At 40.1% G+C, this 16,795-nt stretch overlaps 1 protein-coding gene across 3 annotated transcripts in view; it reads right to left on the bottom strand.

Annotated features, from left to right (window-relative positions):
* Positions 1 to 16,795, bottom strand: part of gpc5c (glypican 5c) — a 134,404-nt gene that overhangs the window by 94,304 nt on the left and 23,305 nt on the right. The window contains exon 1 of one of the 3 annotated variants that reach the window (XM_078934952.1): positions 11,930 to 12,387. The exons of 1 other annotated variant lie outside the window; for it this stretch is intronic. In XM_078934952.1, coding sequence (XP_078791078.1) covers positions 11,930 to 12,107 — 178 coding nt within the window. In that variant the 5' untranslated portion in view covers positions 12,108 to 12,387. Of the gene's footprint in view, positions 1 to 11,929; positions 12,388 to 16,795 lie in introns of those variants that run through there. One more of the 3 variants, XM_078934951.1, reaches the window with a different exon arrangement.

Consider the following 16,795-nt stretch of genomic DNA (forward strand, 5'->3'; position numbering starts at 1 on the left):
AACAGACAACTACAAGAGGAGTTGAAATGTATAACACGGTGAAGGAGTTTTTGTGCAGAAAAAGGTACAATTAGAAAAGCTGGTAGCAGTGACTGCAGATGGGACTCCTGCTATGATCAATAGACAAACAGGTTTCATCACTCACTGTAAAGCTGACCCAGACTTTCCAAAATGTCTGCATTACTGCTGCGTCATTCACCAGCAGGCCTTATGTGCAGAAGTGATTGGCTCTTGACATATAATGACTCTTATTCTGAAAATCGTAAACAACCTCAGCTGCAAAGCAAAACAGCACAGGATTTTTAAGGTGCTATTGGAGGAGATGTCTGTTGAATATGGTGAATATGAACATTGTGAATCTGAACTTGCATTCTTGACTGACATTACTGGAAAACTAAACCACTTGATCTGCGAGCTGCAAGACAATGGCAAAACTATTTTTTTTTGACCAGCCTGCCTGAGCCAGTGTTTTTCTTGTGGGGATCTTTTCTGCCAGGGCTTGTCAGCTTGGTCAGTGGATGTTGCTGCAGTTGTCTCCCTTGCTGGGACAGCTGGAGTTAAACACAGCAGCTCACGGCTCTGAAGTGGACCCCGTTGCTGTCCCAGTCTGGATGGGCACTGTGGCGATGTTCCAATGGCCAGGCTGGCTCCTGGTATAAAGAGATTCCCAAATACCATTTCCTAACCGCAGAGCCAAGGATGTGTTTACATGTTTAGGTCAAAAATGTGATGGACAGCTTCATGTTGTCTAAACATGCCACCCTGTTATTAATCCAGTTGATATGGTTCTCCATCTGTGTCTAGGTGATAGAAAAGCATTTTTTTTTATATTTAGAGCTCTAAGCAAACAAACAGTTGTCTATATAAAAGAGCTTTTACAATTGTGCACTTTTAGCAGGTCTCTGAGTTCATGTGACCAATGTATGGTGGATTTTCACAGACCTTGTTTAAAACTGAAGGTGAGAGAGACTTAGAGAAATGGCTTCATTGTTCTGGAGTTCTTTGTTTCATCCACAGAAGAGTAGAATTGGTGATTGATTTTGAAAAGCTGCTGAAAAAAGTATCTTTTTCAAATTGCAATTTCTAACTTGGGTTTTACATTTTGTGTTCCATTTTTTGTGCTTTAATTGGGAAGCATTTGTTATTTGTTTGGTGTTTTTAAGGTTCTGCAAATATACACATCATTTTTTAGAGACATTTGTTATCAGTTGTGTTTGTTGATTTGTAGTTTAATTTCATTGGATGTATAGATGTCGTGTGGGGGGGAGGCTCGAGAGCAGGTAGGACCCAGGCGCAGAGACGGGAGGCAAACGGGTTCAGGGCAAGTGGGTTTATTTAACTAACAAAAAGCGCTGCAGAGCAGGATGACAAAACTAAAAACAAAAACTTACTGTGGCATGGCAAGGGACATGGACGCCAGACAAGAAGACGTGATCAACATGAGCAGAAGTTAATGGACCAGCACAGGAGGAAGGCAGAGACAAGACTTATATACAGACAGGGCAGACAAGACACAGGTGAACACGATTAGGGCAGATGGGGACCAAAGGAAGTAAAACTCAAGAAACATGACAAGACAGGAAACCTTTCAAAATAAAACAGAACCAAACAAGACAGAACAAGAACTAAAGCGAAAAAAAAGACAACAAACTGAAACCATGACAATAGAAAGGAAAAGAAGTTCAAACATTGATTATAAAAAAGGATATAAGAGATAAAAAAAAAAGAAAAAGGAAAAGAAAAAAGATAAAATATTGATTTAATTGCATTTTGAATGAATAAAAACAATGATTAATAGAATCAGAATAAGAATCAGAAATCAGAAAAAGTTTTATTGCCAGGTTCAGTAGAGCGCACTTTACAAAACGAGGAATTTGACTTGGTGTATAGTGCAATTAAGAATAAGTTAAAAATTAAGTTAACAACAACAACACACTATATACAGTAGAGTAAGGTGAATTAAAGTGGGAGCACAGATGGGCTGGGATGGTGGGGCCTGTAAGTGGCACCGACAGTCCTTTGGTGGGCGGGGGGGGGGGGGTCACCTGGGGGAGTTGGGGTACTGTTCAGCAGGCTGACTGCAGTGGGGAAGAAGCTGTTCTTGTGGCGCGAGGTCCTGATGGACCGGAGCCTCTTGCCAGAAGGGAGGGGCCGAAAGAGATTATGTCCTGGATGAGAGGGGTTGGCTACAATCCTGGCTGCCCGCCTCCAGGTCCTGGAGATGTGCAGCTCCTGGAGAGACGGGAGGTGGCAGCCGATCACCTTCTCTGCTGAGTGGATGACGCGTTGCAGCTTGGCCTTGTCTCTGGCCGTGGCCGCAGCGAACCAGACTGTGATGGAGGACGTGAGGGTGGATTCGATGATGGCGGTGTAAAAGTCTACCAGCATCTTTTCAGGGAGGTGAAACTTCTTCAGCTGCCTCAGGAAGTACATCCTCTGCTGGACCTTCTTAGTGATGGAGCTGATGTTCTGCTCCCACTTGAGGTCCTGGCTGATGATGGTTCCCAGGAAGCAGAAGGACTCCACAGAGGTCACCGGGGAGTCACAGAGGATGACAGGGGGGAGGGGGGCTGGGGCCTTCCTGAAGTCCACTGTCATCTCCACTGTCTTCAGAGCATTAAGCTCCAGGTTGTTAGCGCTGCACTATGACACCAGCCTAGCTATTTAACTCCTGTAGGCCGACTCATCTCCGTCAGAGATGAGGCCGATGAGTGTGGTGTCGTCAGCAAACTTCAGGAGTTTGACAGACAGGTGACCAGCTGTGCAGCTGTTTGTGTACAGGGAGAGTAACAGGGGTGAAAGGACACAGCCCTGGGGGGATCCGGTGCTTGTGGTCCGAGTATCTGAGACGAGCTTCCCCAGCCTCACATACTGCTGTCTGTCCATCAGGAAGTCTGTGATCCACCTGCAGGTGGAGTAAAATTAGAGTGAGGTGTGGTTGGTGGACGTATGTGCATTCCGTATGATAATTGCCTGTGGAAAAAAGCTGTTTCTTAGTCTGTTTGTCCTGGTTCTGATGGACCTGTACCTCCTTCCAGAGGGCAGCAGTTCAAACAGAGGGAAAGCAGAATGGGTGGAGTTAGTGGTGATGCTAGTCACTCTGCTGAGGCAGCGAGACTGGTAAATGTCCTTCAGTGAGGGGAGGGGGCAGCCGATGATCCTCTGCGCTGTCTTTACCACTCTCTGGAGACTCTGCCGTTCTGCTTCAGTGCAGTGGGAAAACCACACTGTGATGCCATAGGACAGAATGCTCTCAATGGTTGAGCGGTAGAACGTTACCAGCAGCTCCTGGCTGACGTCGTTCCTCCTAAGTTTTCTCAGGAAGTGCAGGCGTTGCTGGGCCTTCCTGATGACAGTCATGGTGTTGTTAGACCATGTGAGGTCAGCAGAGATGGTGGTGCCCAGGAGGGTGAAGCTGTGGACCCTCTCCACACAGTTTCCATCGATGTAGAGTGGGGGTGGATCTGTTCTGTTTTTTCTGAAGTCCAGGATGATCTCCTTGGTCTTGGTGGTGTTCAGGATGAGGTTATTAGCCTGACACCACCTTGAGAGTTTCAGGACTTCGTCTCTGTAGGCCGTCTCGTCGTCCCCAGAGATCAGCCCCACCACAGTAGTGTCGTCTGCAAACTTCACCACGGTGTTGCTGGTGTGGGCTGGTCTGCAGTCTGCTGTGTACAGTGTATACAGCAGAGGACTCAGCACACATCCCTGTGTGGAGCCTATGCTCAGCGTCCGGGTGGAGGAGAGGTGGGGGTCAAGTTTGACTGTCTGTGGTCTGTTTGTCAGGAAGTCCTTGATCCACGAGCAGGTGAGTGGGTGGAGTCCTAGTTCAGACAGTTTGTTGACCAGAATGTCAGGAATGATTGTGTTAAAGGCTGAGCTATAGTCCACAAAGAGCATCCTGGCGTAGGTGTCTCTGTGTTCCAGGTGGCTCAGCGCAGTGTGGAGGGTGATGGAAATGGCATCATCCGTTGATCTGTTTGCTTTGTAAGCAAACTGGTGGGGGACGAAGATTGGAGGGAGGGAGTCTTTGATGTGTCCCAGGAGCAGCCGCTCCAGACACTTTGTGATGACAGCAGTGAGTGCAACTGGGCGGAAGTCCGTGAGGAAGGCTGTGGATGAGGACTTTTTGGGTATCGGGATGATAGTGGATGACTTCAGGCAAGCAGGGATGAAAGCCTGAGCTAGCGACAGGTTGAAGATTTTTGTGAAGACCTGGGAGAGTTGATCGGGACCTTTCCGGGAACTCCATCAGGTCCCGCCGCTTTCCTGGGGTTTACCCTGCTGAACATCCGTGCCATCCGTGCCACGTCCATAAAGGCATTGTTTTTATATTTAGAGCTCTAAGCAACCAAACAGTTGTCTATATAAAAGAGCTTTTACAATTGTGCACTTTTAGCAGGCTGAAAAAATTATCTTTTTAAAATTGCCATTTCAAATTTGGGTTTTAAATTTTGTGTTCCATTTTTCTGTGCTTGTATTGGAAGGATTTGTTATTATTTTGTTTAAAAGTGCTACATATTGTATATACACATAATTTATTTAGAGAAATTTGCTATACGTTGTGTTTTTTGGTTTTGTAGTTTAATTTCATTGGATTTATATTAAGGAAAAGAAGTTGCAGCATTGATTAAAAAAGGATAAAAGAGACATTTACTGTCTAAGTCTTATGTTACATCTGTAGAACTGTACTGAGAGTTGGGTTTTGTTTTGGAGCACATTCATATGTTTTGTTTGTAAAAAAAAAAAGATAAAATATTAAGTTAATTGCATTTTACATGACTAGAAAAGCAATGATTATTCATAAAAATCTATGAAAGACATACAAAACAAATGAAAAAGCAGTCTGCCCTCCCTCTTGTGTCTAAACTATTGTCACCTCACTTCTGGGTTAGTTAGCATATAAACAGGCAGCTGGTGTGTGTGTGTGTGTGTGGGGGGGGGGGGGGGGGTGAAATTTGACTCCAGCAACAGGGCGGATTGAGGAGCAGGCTCCAGCATGAGGAAAAGACTGAACCATGTAAGAGGAAATGACATCCTACAGTTGACCAGTTCATTTTATATCTGTAAAGAATATTCAAGAAGCATTTAAACATGTTCAGCTATATGCGTGTGAAACTTGGTGTGGATATTTGAAGCATAAGTAATTTTAAAACACACTTGTTTGGAGTCCAGACGGAAAAAGCACAGGTTTTGGGATGAATCAGGATTTTTTAAAAATCATCTGTTTCACCTGGACTTCTGAAAAAAATATGGAAGGCAGCAAACACAGATCCCTACATTTAAAAAAATAAATGGTGTTGATATATGATGATTAAGTTATGAAAAAAAATAGGTGTTTGTAGTTTTGCCTAAAAAGACGTTTTCGGACCTTTTTGGATGTAATGCTCTCTAAGATGTCACCTGTAACTTCAATCATTCTGAATTTTTTTAGGAAGCAGTAGCACATAAATGCCTATGAAAGTTGAATTCTTGGTGCTGATAACCTAAACAGAATTTATGCTAAAAATCTTTGTTCAGTCCAAAATTTCATTAAAAAAATCAAGTGATGAAGTTTCTCGTAGACCCTATAGTGTTACATATCAAAGCTGGAGGTTATTAAAGGCATCTAATTCTGAAATCTCAGCTTCCTGAGACAAACGGCTGATTTATAATAAATTTCTATTATTTGGGTGCACATAATCGACCACTTCCTGTTACGCAGGCACCGTCAGGTGTACACCCATGAAACTTTACATGATGAGAGAGGACCCTTCTGAGTATCTCCAGTTTTAATTTCATGCACATCGGACAAAGCAAAGAGAAAATACAGGGCAGAATGTGCCCAATGCAATAACTAGGTGGCGCTATAGAGCTCGTCCAAGATTGTCATATCCATGGGTTCAGAATAGAAGCTTCATCATATCCATTGAATTTCAGTGAGATTGGACAAGGAATGTGCACGTGAGAGCAACTTTTGTGTGCATAGCGAGATGCCCAACTTTGCCGCTCTGTTACGACCACACCCCCGCATTGAAAGTTATGGTTTTTTGTCAGAGTAAACTTCAATGGCTTTTCAACAGGTGGATGTCATTTTCAGGTGTGTCGGCTCATCCTACTCAGAGCAGTGATGCTCCAAGTAAAACATGTCATTTCATCTTGCCAGCAGGTGGCGCTACACTTTTTCCGGATTCTTTCACTGCAGATGTGTTCAGAGTCAGACTACAATCATGCATATCAATTTTGGATCAGATTGGAATATGCATGGCTGAGTTATGGCCATTTTTCTTTTCATGGCGTGTTTTCAAAACAACGTCAAATTTCTATGCGCCGCCACGGCCACAAACTTCTGTAAAAACTTAAAAGCTTTGCAATTTAACATCGGACATGTGTCTAGTTTACAAAACCAAAGTTTGGAGTCATTACTCTCAAATCTCTAGGAGGAGTTCGTTCTAGAAGGAGGCCTGCAAATGTCCAAAATAGAGCAAAAATGACATATTGACCTCAATATATCAGACTTCCTGTGCGAGTGACAGGTGGGTCCTTTCAGACTTTTTTGTAGGTCTCCATCTGAAGAACATGCCCTGTAAAAATCAAGCTTGTACGTTAAAGCGTATGCGGGGCGTCGGGACAAAAGTCACTGTAGGTGGCGCTGTCGAGCCATTTTTGCGCACCCATGCCAATTTCCCATAAAATACGAAATTTTTCGCGACTCCTGATGTGTGTGCCAAATTTGGTGAGTTTTGGGGTATGTTAAAGGCCTCAAAAATGCGATTCTTCCGGCAGAAGAAAAATAATAATAATAATAATAAACCTAACAGATACAATAGGGTCCTTGCACTCCGTGCTCGGGCCCTAATAAACCTAACAGATACAATAGGGTCCTTGCACTCCGTGCTCGGGCCCTAAATATAACAGCAGGGATTAAAAAAAGTGATTCTTTCTACAATTTCTGCTTTCACAATATTAGGAGTTTAATTTTATTGTTGATTGTTCATTTTCTTTGGGAAATGTTTTTCACACATAGTTTTCTGCATTAAAAAGATAAATTAGATAAGCTACTTTTCTTTTAAAGTGGGATCATCCAGAGCCTGACTGCCACGTTCCTGTTACTCAGGGAGAATTCTGTTGGTCACACATGAAACGCAGCACTGTATCCTAATACAAACATTAGACTGTGAAAAGAGTTGAAGACTTGCCACTTCAAATTTCAAGAGTTGCTTTTGTTGGCATCTGATCTGAGAACTCAAGCAGTGTACCATAATTGTGTACACACGCATGCTCATAAACGCCAAATTTTCAACTCCAACGAGAACCTCCTCTGGTCAGCAACTATGAAGATGGCTCTGCTTTTGATCTAAAACTGGGGAAGCACAAATGAAAACCAAGACAGGTTTGACGTTTTGTGTCCTAAACAACCAAAAACAATATGTTTATGAAAGGAAACAAAAACAGAAACACACATTTTCCTGTTTGAATATGTCTCAAACCTCAACAGAACATAATTAATTCCTTTTTGGCAAAAACAAAATGTCCCAAAAACATTTTTTCCATGTATGCAGGGTTGTTCTTAAGATAAATGTTGATACTGCTACAGAATTAGATTTCAGACAGCTTTTCTTGCTGTTGGGCAAATGTGCAAAACATCTTTATCAAAATCATTAATTGTTTTAAAATGCCTAATATATCCTGCAGTGTACTGATGGTTTCTGTTGCTACTGGTTACATCGTTCTAAACAAACATATTGAGTGGATTGGATGAACGTCTAGGCATGTTTCTCACTCATATCAGTGACTCTTCTTCCAATTACAGTGGACTGACTCCAACTGGTCGACACTTAAACTGTCACCAATGTGCACGTAACTACTGTAACTAGAGTCCCACATTGAGTCATACCCAGAGGGCTCAATGCCACAGGTTGAACAGCCTATAAACTGCATAGTTTCTTTATATTTCAGAGGAAAACAGACAAAAATTAATACTGGAGTATTTCTCTATTTTAATTTGATGAAATAAATACTTATAATGATCACTGCAGTCTCCAAATTATTATTTATGTGCCTGAGCACACAATTGCAAACCATGCACAGCATATTACCGGTATGTGTGATTGAAATTATAAGTATTTATGGATAGCTCATATGCAATGCATCATGGTAAAAAATATCACAATGCAACTTTTCTTAATATTTTACAAACTACTAAATCATCCTTGCAAGATATTGATGGTATAGATGTCAAAGTAGGTCCAAACTTTAGATCTACACCTGCCAGGACTATCTTGCAATTTAAGAAGCAACTTTATTATATCTTAAGGAAGTCTGACATCTTGCAGTTAGTCATTTTTCACTTCTATGACGACTCAGTTTTATTTCTACTGGCTTCACTAATATGTTCAGCATCATTGTGACAACCAGCAATGGCAAAAATAAATGGATAAGAAAGGTATAGATAACACCGTGTCATAAAGCTGTGGCTGAAGAATGCTTTTGAGGCTGCATTGCTTCATTTAACAATGGAACTAATACAATGTTGTAAAAAAATGTTTTTTTTAATATCAGTAAGTTTAAAAAAAGTGATACTTGACAATTCAACAGGTGATGTTTTATCCCAGGTAGAACTTCAAATCTGTTAGTATTGTTTCATTTAACCCTTGTGCTATCTTAGATGACCCCACCCTTACATTGACGTGTTCTCCCTACCATGACAAAGGTGGATAAAGGTGGAAAGATTTCATGTACCGGTAATCCATGGACACCAGTGAAGATCACAAATCATTGACGAAAAAAGGTTCAGTGCACTGTCTAGTGGGTCTAGATGACCCAACTCCCAATGTTAAAGTGCCTAGGATAGCACAAGGGTTAAGGTACTAGTTTATCATGACCACATTATCATGGTCTGGTTGGATTTGAAGGGGTCACTTGCAGCACTCAAGTCCAGACTGCAGCCACGGAGGACTGGGCTAAAACTCCAGAGTAGGGTTTCCAGTAGACTTTATATTTTTTTGTTCCAAGTCAAACTTGACATAAAGATGCTTCACCACACACTAGAAAAGCCTGTTGTGATGAAAATAAGCAGTTCCTGCATTCAGAAAACTTGCATTCTTTTTTATTACTTTGGATCCACTAATTCAAGATTTCAGATTGGTGGAGTTTTTTACTATTGAAAATTGAGGGAATGTTTATAATACAAAAGAATACAATAGAATAAAACAGATTTCTTTTTAAATGTGAGTGTGTATCTGAAGTGGTGCAGCAAAATGCCTCAGCACATAAAGAATCACCTAAACATTACATGAAAAATCTGTACCAAAAGCAAGTGCAGCGAACAGGATTGTGAACGACTGCTCTTTAACGTGTCAACCACCCCTAGTTTGACTAAACCTAATTAGACAAATTGATGTAATCATAAAATGAATGTTAATTCTTAATACGATGTTAAAGATCAACAACTGGAGTCAGCCTAGAAACCACAGACATTACAGAAAAATGTGTTTCCTCATTCATGAAGGTTTTCCTGGCCTTTCCTGCATCTGTCTTCCAGCTGTTTGTTTGTGGATTTTCCATCTTGTAGGCTTCAGCAAAAGAAATTCCCCTCATTTAGATCATTTCCAGGACCCAGTTAATTAAGAGCACTCGACTTAAATACCAATATAAGCTCATGGTTTTTTTTTCTTTCTATAAGCAGGTTTTTATCAGCTGAGTTTAGAGGAGTATAGATTGTAGTTGATGGTCTATTCTTTACAATCCGACAACATCACCTCACTGACCCAAAGTCAGTGGAAGTCAGGCACATGTCATCACACTGCTTTAATGTGTTTTACAGGTGAGATTCACATCATAATCCTTCCAAAATCTTCACATCATCTGTTAAGTTTTTACTTTCTTTCACTTAAAAATATGATCACATATTTTCTTTATTATAACTTCTTGAATAGATATACTGTAGTTCAGGATCACATTAACCCTTATGCTATCCTATGACCCCACCCTTCCATTGACGTGTTCTCCCTACCATGACAAAGGTGGATAAAGGTGGAAAGATTTCATGTAATCCATGGACACCAGTGAGGTTCACAAATCAGTGAAGAAAAAAGGTTTAACGCACTGTCTAGTGGGTCTAGATGACCCAACTCCCAATGTTAAAGTGCCTAGGATAGCACAAGGGTTACAGGCCCACTCTAGTTGTGTCTTTGGTATTTTAATATGATCTTGTTGCATTGTTTCTGTTGATGAATGACATATATAAAGTAAAATTAAGCATAAGTTGTGTTTCTGGGTATTTCGTTATTCAAATCATTGTGAATCTGGAGCAGACAAAAAAATGTGGTTGGAATAAGCTTGTAGCTTTGAGGTAGATGCTACGATCAGCGGGCCAAAAGCTCCCTGCTCTGCTCCTTTATGATGCATCCACCTGCAGCTGAGACGTCTTCGTTGTCCTTGTCTGAACTGACATCTGTACGGCTGTATAGCTCCAATTTTGCATTTTTGTTGCACCTGTAATGTTAGGTTGGGGTTGTGATGGGCTGTAAGCTAGTGGGAGAGAGTGGAAACAGATGAGTTTAGGGAAATGGGGGCAAGCTTACTCATTGCCAATATTCCCGCCCACAACTCAGAGGCAAATTGCCAATGAACTCTTGCCACTCTGCAGAAACTATATTTCCAAGAAAACGATCCAGATTTTTTGTTTTTGCCAAAAAAAAAAAACCTTCATGAACATAAACATAATAAGCGCTTCGAGCTGTGCAATGTATGAGAAGCGCTATTTTATAAATAAAGTTTGATTTGATTTGATAATTAAAAGAAAACAGTGAACGCTTTTTAAAAATCTCAAACGAAGATTGGAGTGGGACTTTAAAGGTTTGGTTGGACCATTTTTGGTAAGTTCACCAGTGTCCTTTTTTTTTTAGTAAAGTAATTAGATAAATGCATTTGTGTTTTCACAGACTCAGAAAACTTGCGACTGAATGGCGTTGGTCAAAAATAAAAGCTATATGTGGCACTTGCACTTGCAGGAGAGGTTTCAGCAAGTTAAGTGCCTTTTGTTGCTCTGGTGTGGATCCAAAAACTCAAAGAACTTGCAGACTGCAGTAAAACTGAAAACACTTAACAAATGTAATGTAACTGCAGTGACTAAGTACTGAGCTATGTTTACAGAGTTACCTTTCAAGCTAATTCAGCATGGCTGAATGAGAGCCAAAATCTGCTCAAGATGAGTTTAGCCTCAAACAGTTTTACAGCCAATGTTTATCCTCATAACATAATTTGTTTTTGGTGTTCAGGATGAAAGTGAAAGCCTCAGACCTTCAAAGCATTTGAAGATGCTGCAAAGAGCCAGTTACAAAACGATGCATTAAGGATGGATCTGAGACTCATGTGAGTAGATAAATAGAGGCTGTTTACACTAAACGTATATCAATGCTTAAGCAGACATGTGAGTTTTAAAATAGTGCTCCTGTATACGTTGCTGTAAATAGATGGTCACAAGGTGTTTATTGCCCACATTAAATAACAATACCTTTTGAACAACAAAAGGACTTCTGTTTCTTAAATCTCCGTGTCAGCATCTTTTGAAAAAACGACCTGCTTGATCTTAAACTGAGCTGGAGGAGACTGCAATGTAGAATGTGTGTGCAGAAAGCTGTTCTCTAAATGAATAAACAACTAAAAAAAATCCATGTGATATAATCGACGCGATAGTATTTGTGTCCTATTTGTCAACATAGGAGGACAATTTTTAATATATTAGGATTCTATATGAAAAGATGATAGCTGCAGGAATGAGAAGACAACTGTGATGAACAGCAGCTCACTCAGACCAAACCACAAACTTTGAATGATAAAGTGCTTTACAGGGTACAAGTGGGCAAAATACAACAAATACATTAATAGTAAAAAAAATTCTGTGATGTCTGTGGTGCGCCTTAAGTGGCCAAACCCACTAACTCACCTGTGCCTGGTGTCTCCGGGACGCGGCTGAGTGGTCCGACCTGCAGCACCTGGAACGCGGTTCTCACCTCATGGCAGTTGTACGCGTCCGCGTCGATCACATTCATCAGAATAGCGACAAATGTCACGATCCAGACGGCGCTGCGAGAGTTCAAGCGAGAGCTGCCTCCGCGGGACATTGCCGCATCGCACTCAGGGTATCCTTGGAGGAGGTGACCAACTGGAACCTGACTGTCAGCTGCGGGAGGATTTGGAAACCAGGAGGCGCGAGAGGATCAACGGCGGGCGCTCTGAACATCTGACGAGACTTTTCCGACTGATTTCACATTATTGGTGAGGATGGGTGCGAGAGGCTCACTGACAGAGGAGGTTTGGGGTTTGTGTGCTCGAGCCAGTCTGTCCCGCGCGCTCTGCCGGCATGCCTATTTCAAAGTGCTGCTGCGCCCCCCCCCTCCCCCCTCTGTTTACCGCAGCTCAACGCCTTCACTGAAAGTCACTATAATCCCTTTAATGGAGCTCCTTGTGTCTGAGTCATTCCCCAGCTAAAACTCTTTGTCCCTTAAAGAAATTAAACTAGTTTTTGTCGTTTTTTTTCTTCTCACACACAGCAAAGACAAATGTACATATTAAACAAATAAACACTTTATAAAAACATTAATAAAGTCATAATTAAATAGTTTTAACATAAATTTAAAGTCAGTTCTATATGTATTACAAATTTAAAAGTAATGTTTTTGTTTTAACAGTGATTTACAAAGTTTATTTTGACGCCACCTAGTGGAAAAACAAAGAAAATACTAAACAAACTAAATGCACTGCCTGTTGTGACCACAAAGTTACACTAAAGAGGCTGCTTTATTATCTGTCATTACTGGTTCCCAGTCTGACCAGAGCTAAATTTGACTCGTTTTACTGTCTGCTGAACTAAGATGAACTGTCTCACCACACTTTCACACATTGCTTTGCTTCTGCTGTTTGTTTTTGGAACTTTCCATCTGCAGGCAGCCTCAACTTTCCTTACTCTCTTTTCCAGCTGATTCGCACCAAGACCTGTTTAGTTTTGTCACTAAAGAGAGCTGCATATAACACCACCATCACCTCAATTCACTCAGGAATAAATTAGGATGGTCGTACTAGTGTTTGTCAGATTCTTCCTCATTATCAAATAAAGATTTTCAAGGCTCAGATCACACAAAATTATTAAAATAATTACATTATTTGAACCAAACTATTTACTTTGTTCAGCACTTTTGGACTGTATTTCTTTTTACAAACATTTATTTGTCTCTATTGTGATAAATCTTTTACAAAAACACACATTGATGTATGCTTAAAACATACTTGGTTATTAAATTCTATGTTCTATTTATCCACATTTAAGTTACTATCAAAACAATATGATTTCAACAAACATTTATTTGTCTCTATTGTGATAAATCTTTTACAAAAATACGAAATCATATTCTTATGATGGTAAACAAAATGTGGAGATATAGAACATATAATTTAATAACCAAGTAAGTTTTAACCCTTGTGCTATCTTAGATGACCCCACCCTTACATTGACGTGTTCTTCCTACCGTGACAAAGGTGGATAAAGGTGGAAAGATTTCATGTAATCCATGGACACCAGTAAAGATCACAAATCCTTGAAGAAAAAAGGTTTGGCGCACTGTCTAGTGGGTCTTGATGACCCAACTCCCAATGTTAAAGTGCCAAGGATAGCCCAAGGGTTACACATAGTTTAAAACCCTCTCTTCTAAAATCAAAAGAGAACATTTGAGTCCTAAATTATAGCCTTTAGCATTGTGTGGAATCTGCTTTTTCCACTTGGTTCAACTGGTACAACTGACCTCATCTTCTGTTGCAAACACCATGGATTTGACCGAAAATCACAAAGTGTTGCCATCCATACGTCACTACTAAATCCGAATCCCTTATTTTTTAGACTTTTCCAGAAAATCTGCTGGACTATATAAGCAGCGCAAATGGGATTTTCTGTCTTCTTGAAATGTCATGAACATAAGATCATTGCAGATGTGCTTAACATGGCATTGAATGTCTGGTCCAGCAGACAATTTGCACAGTGTACTTAAAAGGAAATCCCCGCTAGGCTAAAAGATGAGATCCACAGGATAGACAGGTTTCCCTTTAGAGGCCAAGTCCTGCTGCTATGATGTTTGTAAAGCCCAATAGGAGAAGAGCACGTGGTTCTGCATCACCTATGTGGAGCTGCTTTGAGCCTGTTCTTCGTGTTTTATTCATCATGCTGTCATTCTTCTGGTTTGCTCAGGCAGATTTTGGAGAACTTAAAAGACTGCTGTGACCTGGCAAGCAATCAATAATAAAAAGCTGTACATGAAGGAAACCTGCTGTGGCTGAGATTTGTCCTGGTTGATAAAAACAGGACTTAAACGTTTCCTAAATATTGAAAAAAAAAGAAGCATATGTCAGCTCAACTCTAAAATGGTCAACAAAGTTATCTGTTTGCAGGTTCACAGGTTCAAAGATTAAAGCCTCTGACGTTTACCACCTTTTCTATGTTGTTTTTATAGAGGAATCTATTTATGGCATTGCACTGTATCTGAATACAGGTAGAATTAATAAAATTTTGCATGACTTTGTTTTATCAAAAAGCTTTTCTCAAGTGCAGCATTGTATGTATGTGATCAATGTGAACACCAGATGGCGCCAATTATCCAACTTTGCCCTTACCCTTCTCCATTAGCCTTAATGCTCATTTTAAGGTGTCCACCAGCTGAAATACTCAACATAATAGTGTCAAAAAGTTTTTAAAATTATACCATTAATAATTATGTCAAAAGGTACTGAAGCAAAGACCTTATTTCCAGTCTGCCAACTATGGTCAGTAGTGAGTCAAAGGACACCTCAGGCATTTTTACACATCACCATCAGCTGTTCAGGACAAAAGCACAATATGTTTGAGTGGTTACACCACCATCATAAATCTACGCTGGACCTTTCAGCTTATGAAGGTGGACCAGTGACATTACTGATGCTAATAAAAACCATTTCAGTGTAATCAATGGAGCTGTGGATGGGTAAACAGCTGCAGTGCAAGCAGCTGCAGTAATTAAGGCAGTTTCCCTTACTTGTCTTTTTTTTCTAATTTGAGGGACCAGTAGTTTGTTCAAAATCTGTGAGGGCTTTAGCCAATCAGTTCTGGTCCTCTAAACTGGGGATTTAAGGGTTTACATGAGTTTAAGTCCCTCAATTGCCAGTTCAAAAGACTGCCATCTCCAGTCTCCCATTTTCACCTCTCTGTCCAAGCTGAATCACAGGAAGTGTGAAGAGAATATAAGAGACATGCCTCAACTTGAGATCCCTTGAGAGAAGAAGTGCTAATACATAATTATTTTTGATTAACCGCAGCATTCTGCTGTGCAGCTGCTTTCCAAGAAAACATTTCTATTTAAAATGTATTGAAGTGTATTAAAGTATTTTATTAGTCACTAATTCAGCATTTTGCAGAACGACTGAACAAGGGACGCACACATGTGAAAACAGGCATGCATGCATGAAACATGGAGTGGTCATTGCTGGCCAGAGCAGGAACCTCATGCTCCATTTCTCCCTAGAAGAAGTAAGGAATGGAAGTGAGCCATGCATCTTTAATGAGAGCCTGACATCTACCTCACTATCTGTTCCAACGTTGCCTCCCTCATCCTCACCTGCGTGGTATTCCCAGAGAGGAAATATCCTCCTGAGCAGCATAGGTACTTTGAAAAAATCTGCATGCCATTGCACAGGGCTCTTCAGAGCACATATTAAAATTAACAATGCCAATAAACTAATAAAAAAAAAAACTTTCTGCATAACCCTTGCCATGTGTTTTACATTTTTTTCCAATAGCATTTAATTGATCGCTTTAATGTTTTTATAGACTCTTAATTAGCTTTTTAAAGAACAGGATCAATGCTGCATCACCACATGCAAAATTGAACCGTTTATCAAGCATCTGCTCAAGGGTACATCACTTTGTTTTGCACCCAGTTATTGATGTCAATGTTCCAATTTATTTAAACTACTAATCCTATTCAATGTGGCCAGTGACTCAAAATAGTAAATTGTCCCTACAATTTTTATTATCAGTTGTGTACATATACAAAGCAGTAACTACCTTTTGCATTGTTGATGTTTTTTTTCTTATTTTAAGTTTTTGTTCAAAATGTTACTTTAAGCTCCAAAAGACATATATTTGACAGAGCATACTTTATGACTCATTAACCGAACATTAGGTACTACCAACAAAGATTTTCAGATGAGTACTTTTTAAGCTATTTTATTTATTTTTTCTCAGCTATAAATATTTTAACAAACTATTTTTTGTTAAAAATCGCCTTTCATTGGGTGCATGTGCCGAAAACAGAAAACAAATAAAGGAAAAAAACATTTTGATTCACATTTTACTCCATTATACTTGACGTATCTCCCACTGGTTACAATAACTACTATTGTGCAAAAAAATAAAATGGGATGGATTTACTCCTTTATTTACGTTAAACCCTAATGAGAATTTAGCACTCAATTTTTTATTTCCTACATTAGTCGTATACAGTATGGTAGGATTGGCTTGTGTGTGTGTGTGTGTGTGCAAGCAATGTGTGTATCTGCATGTGTAAAGCTACTTGGCTTGAGAGACCTGCTTTGTGCTCAGTCAGTCAACCACATCCTGGCAATTGGCGTTAAGAGGGGTCAACTGCCTTTTGATAGGGCATTTGAAGTCAATAGGATATTTGCAAAAGCCTTTTAATGATGTGAAATATATAAAAGGGTGTTTGTTTGAGCGTCTTTGTGTGCCATTTAAAGCGCTATACAAATAAAATGTATTATTATTATTATTATT

Source organism: Oryzias latipes, chromosome 17 (genome assembly GCF_053564925.1).
Source record: "Oryzias latipes strain Hd-rR chromosome 17, Olatipes_Hd-rR_3.1".
Lineage (NCBI taxonomy): Eukaryota > Metazoa > Chordata > Actinopteri > Beloniformes > Adrianichthyidae > Oryzias > Oryzias latipes.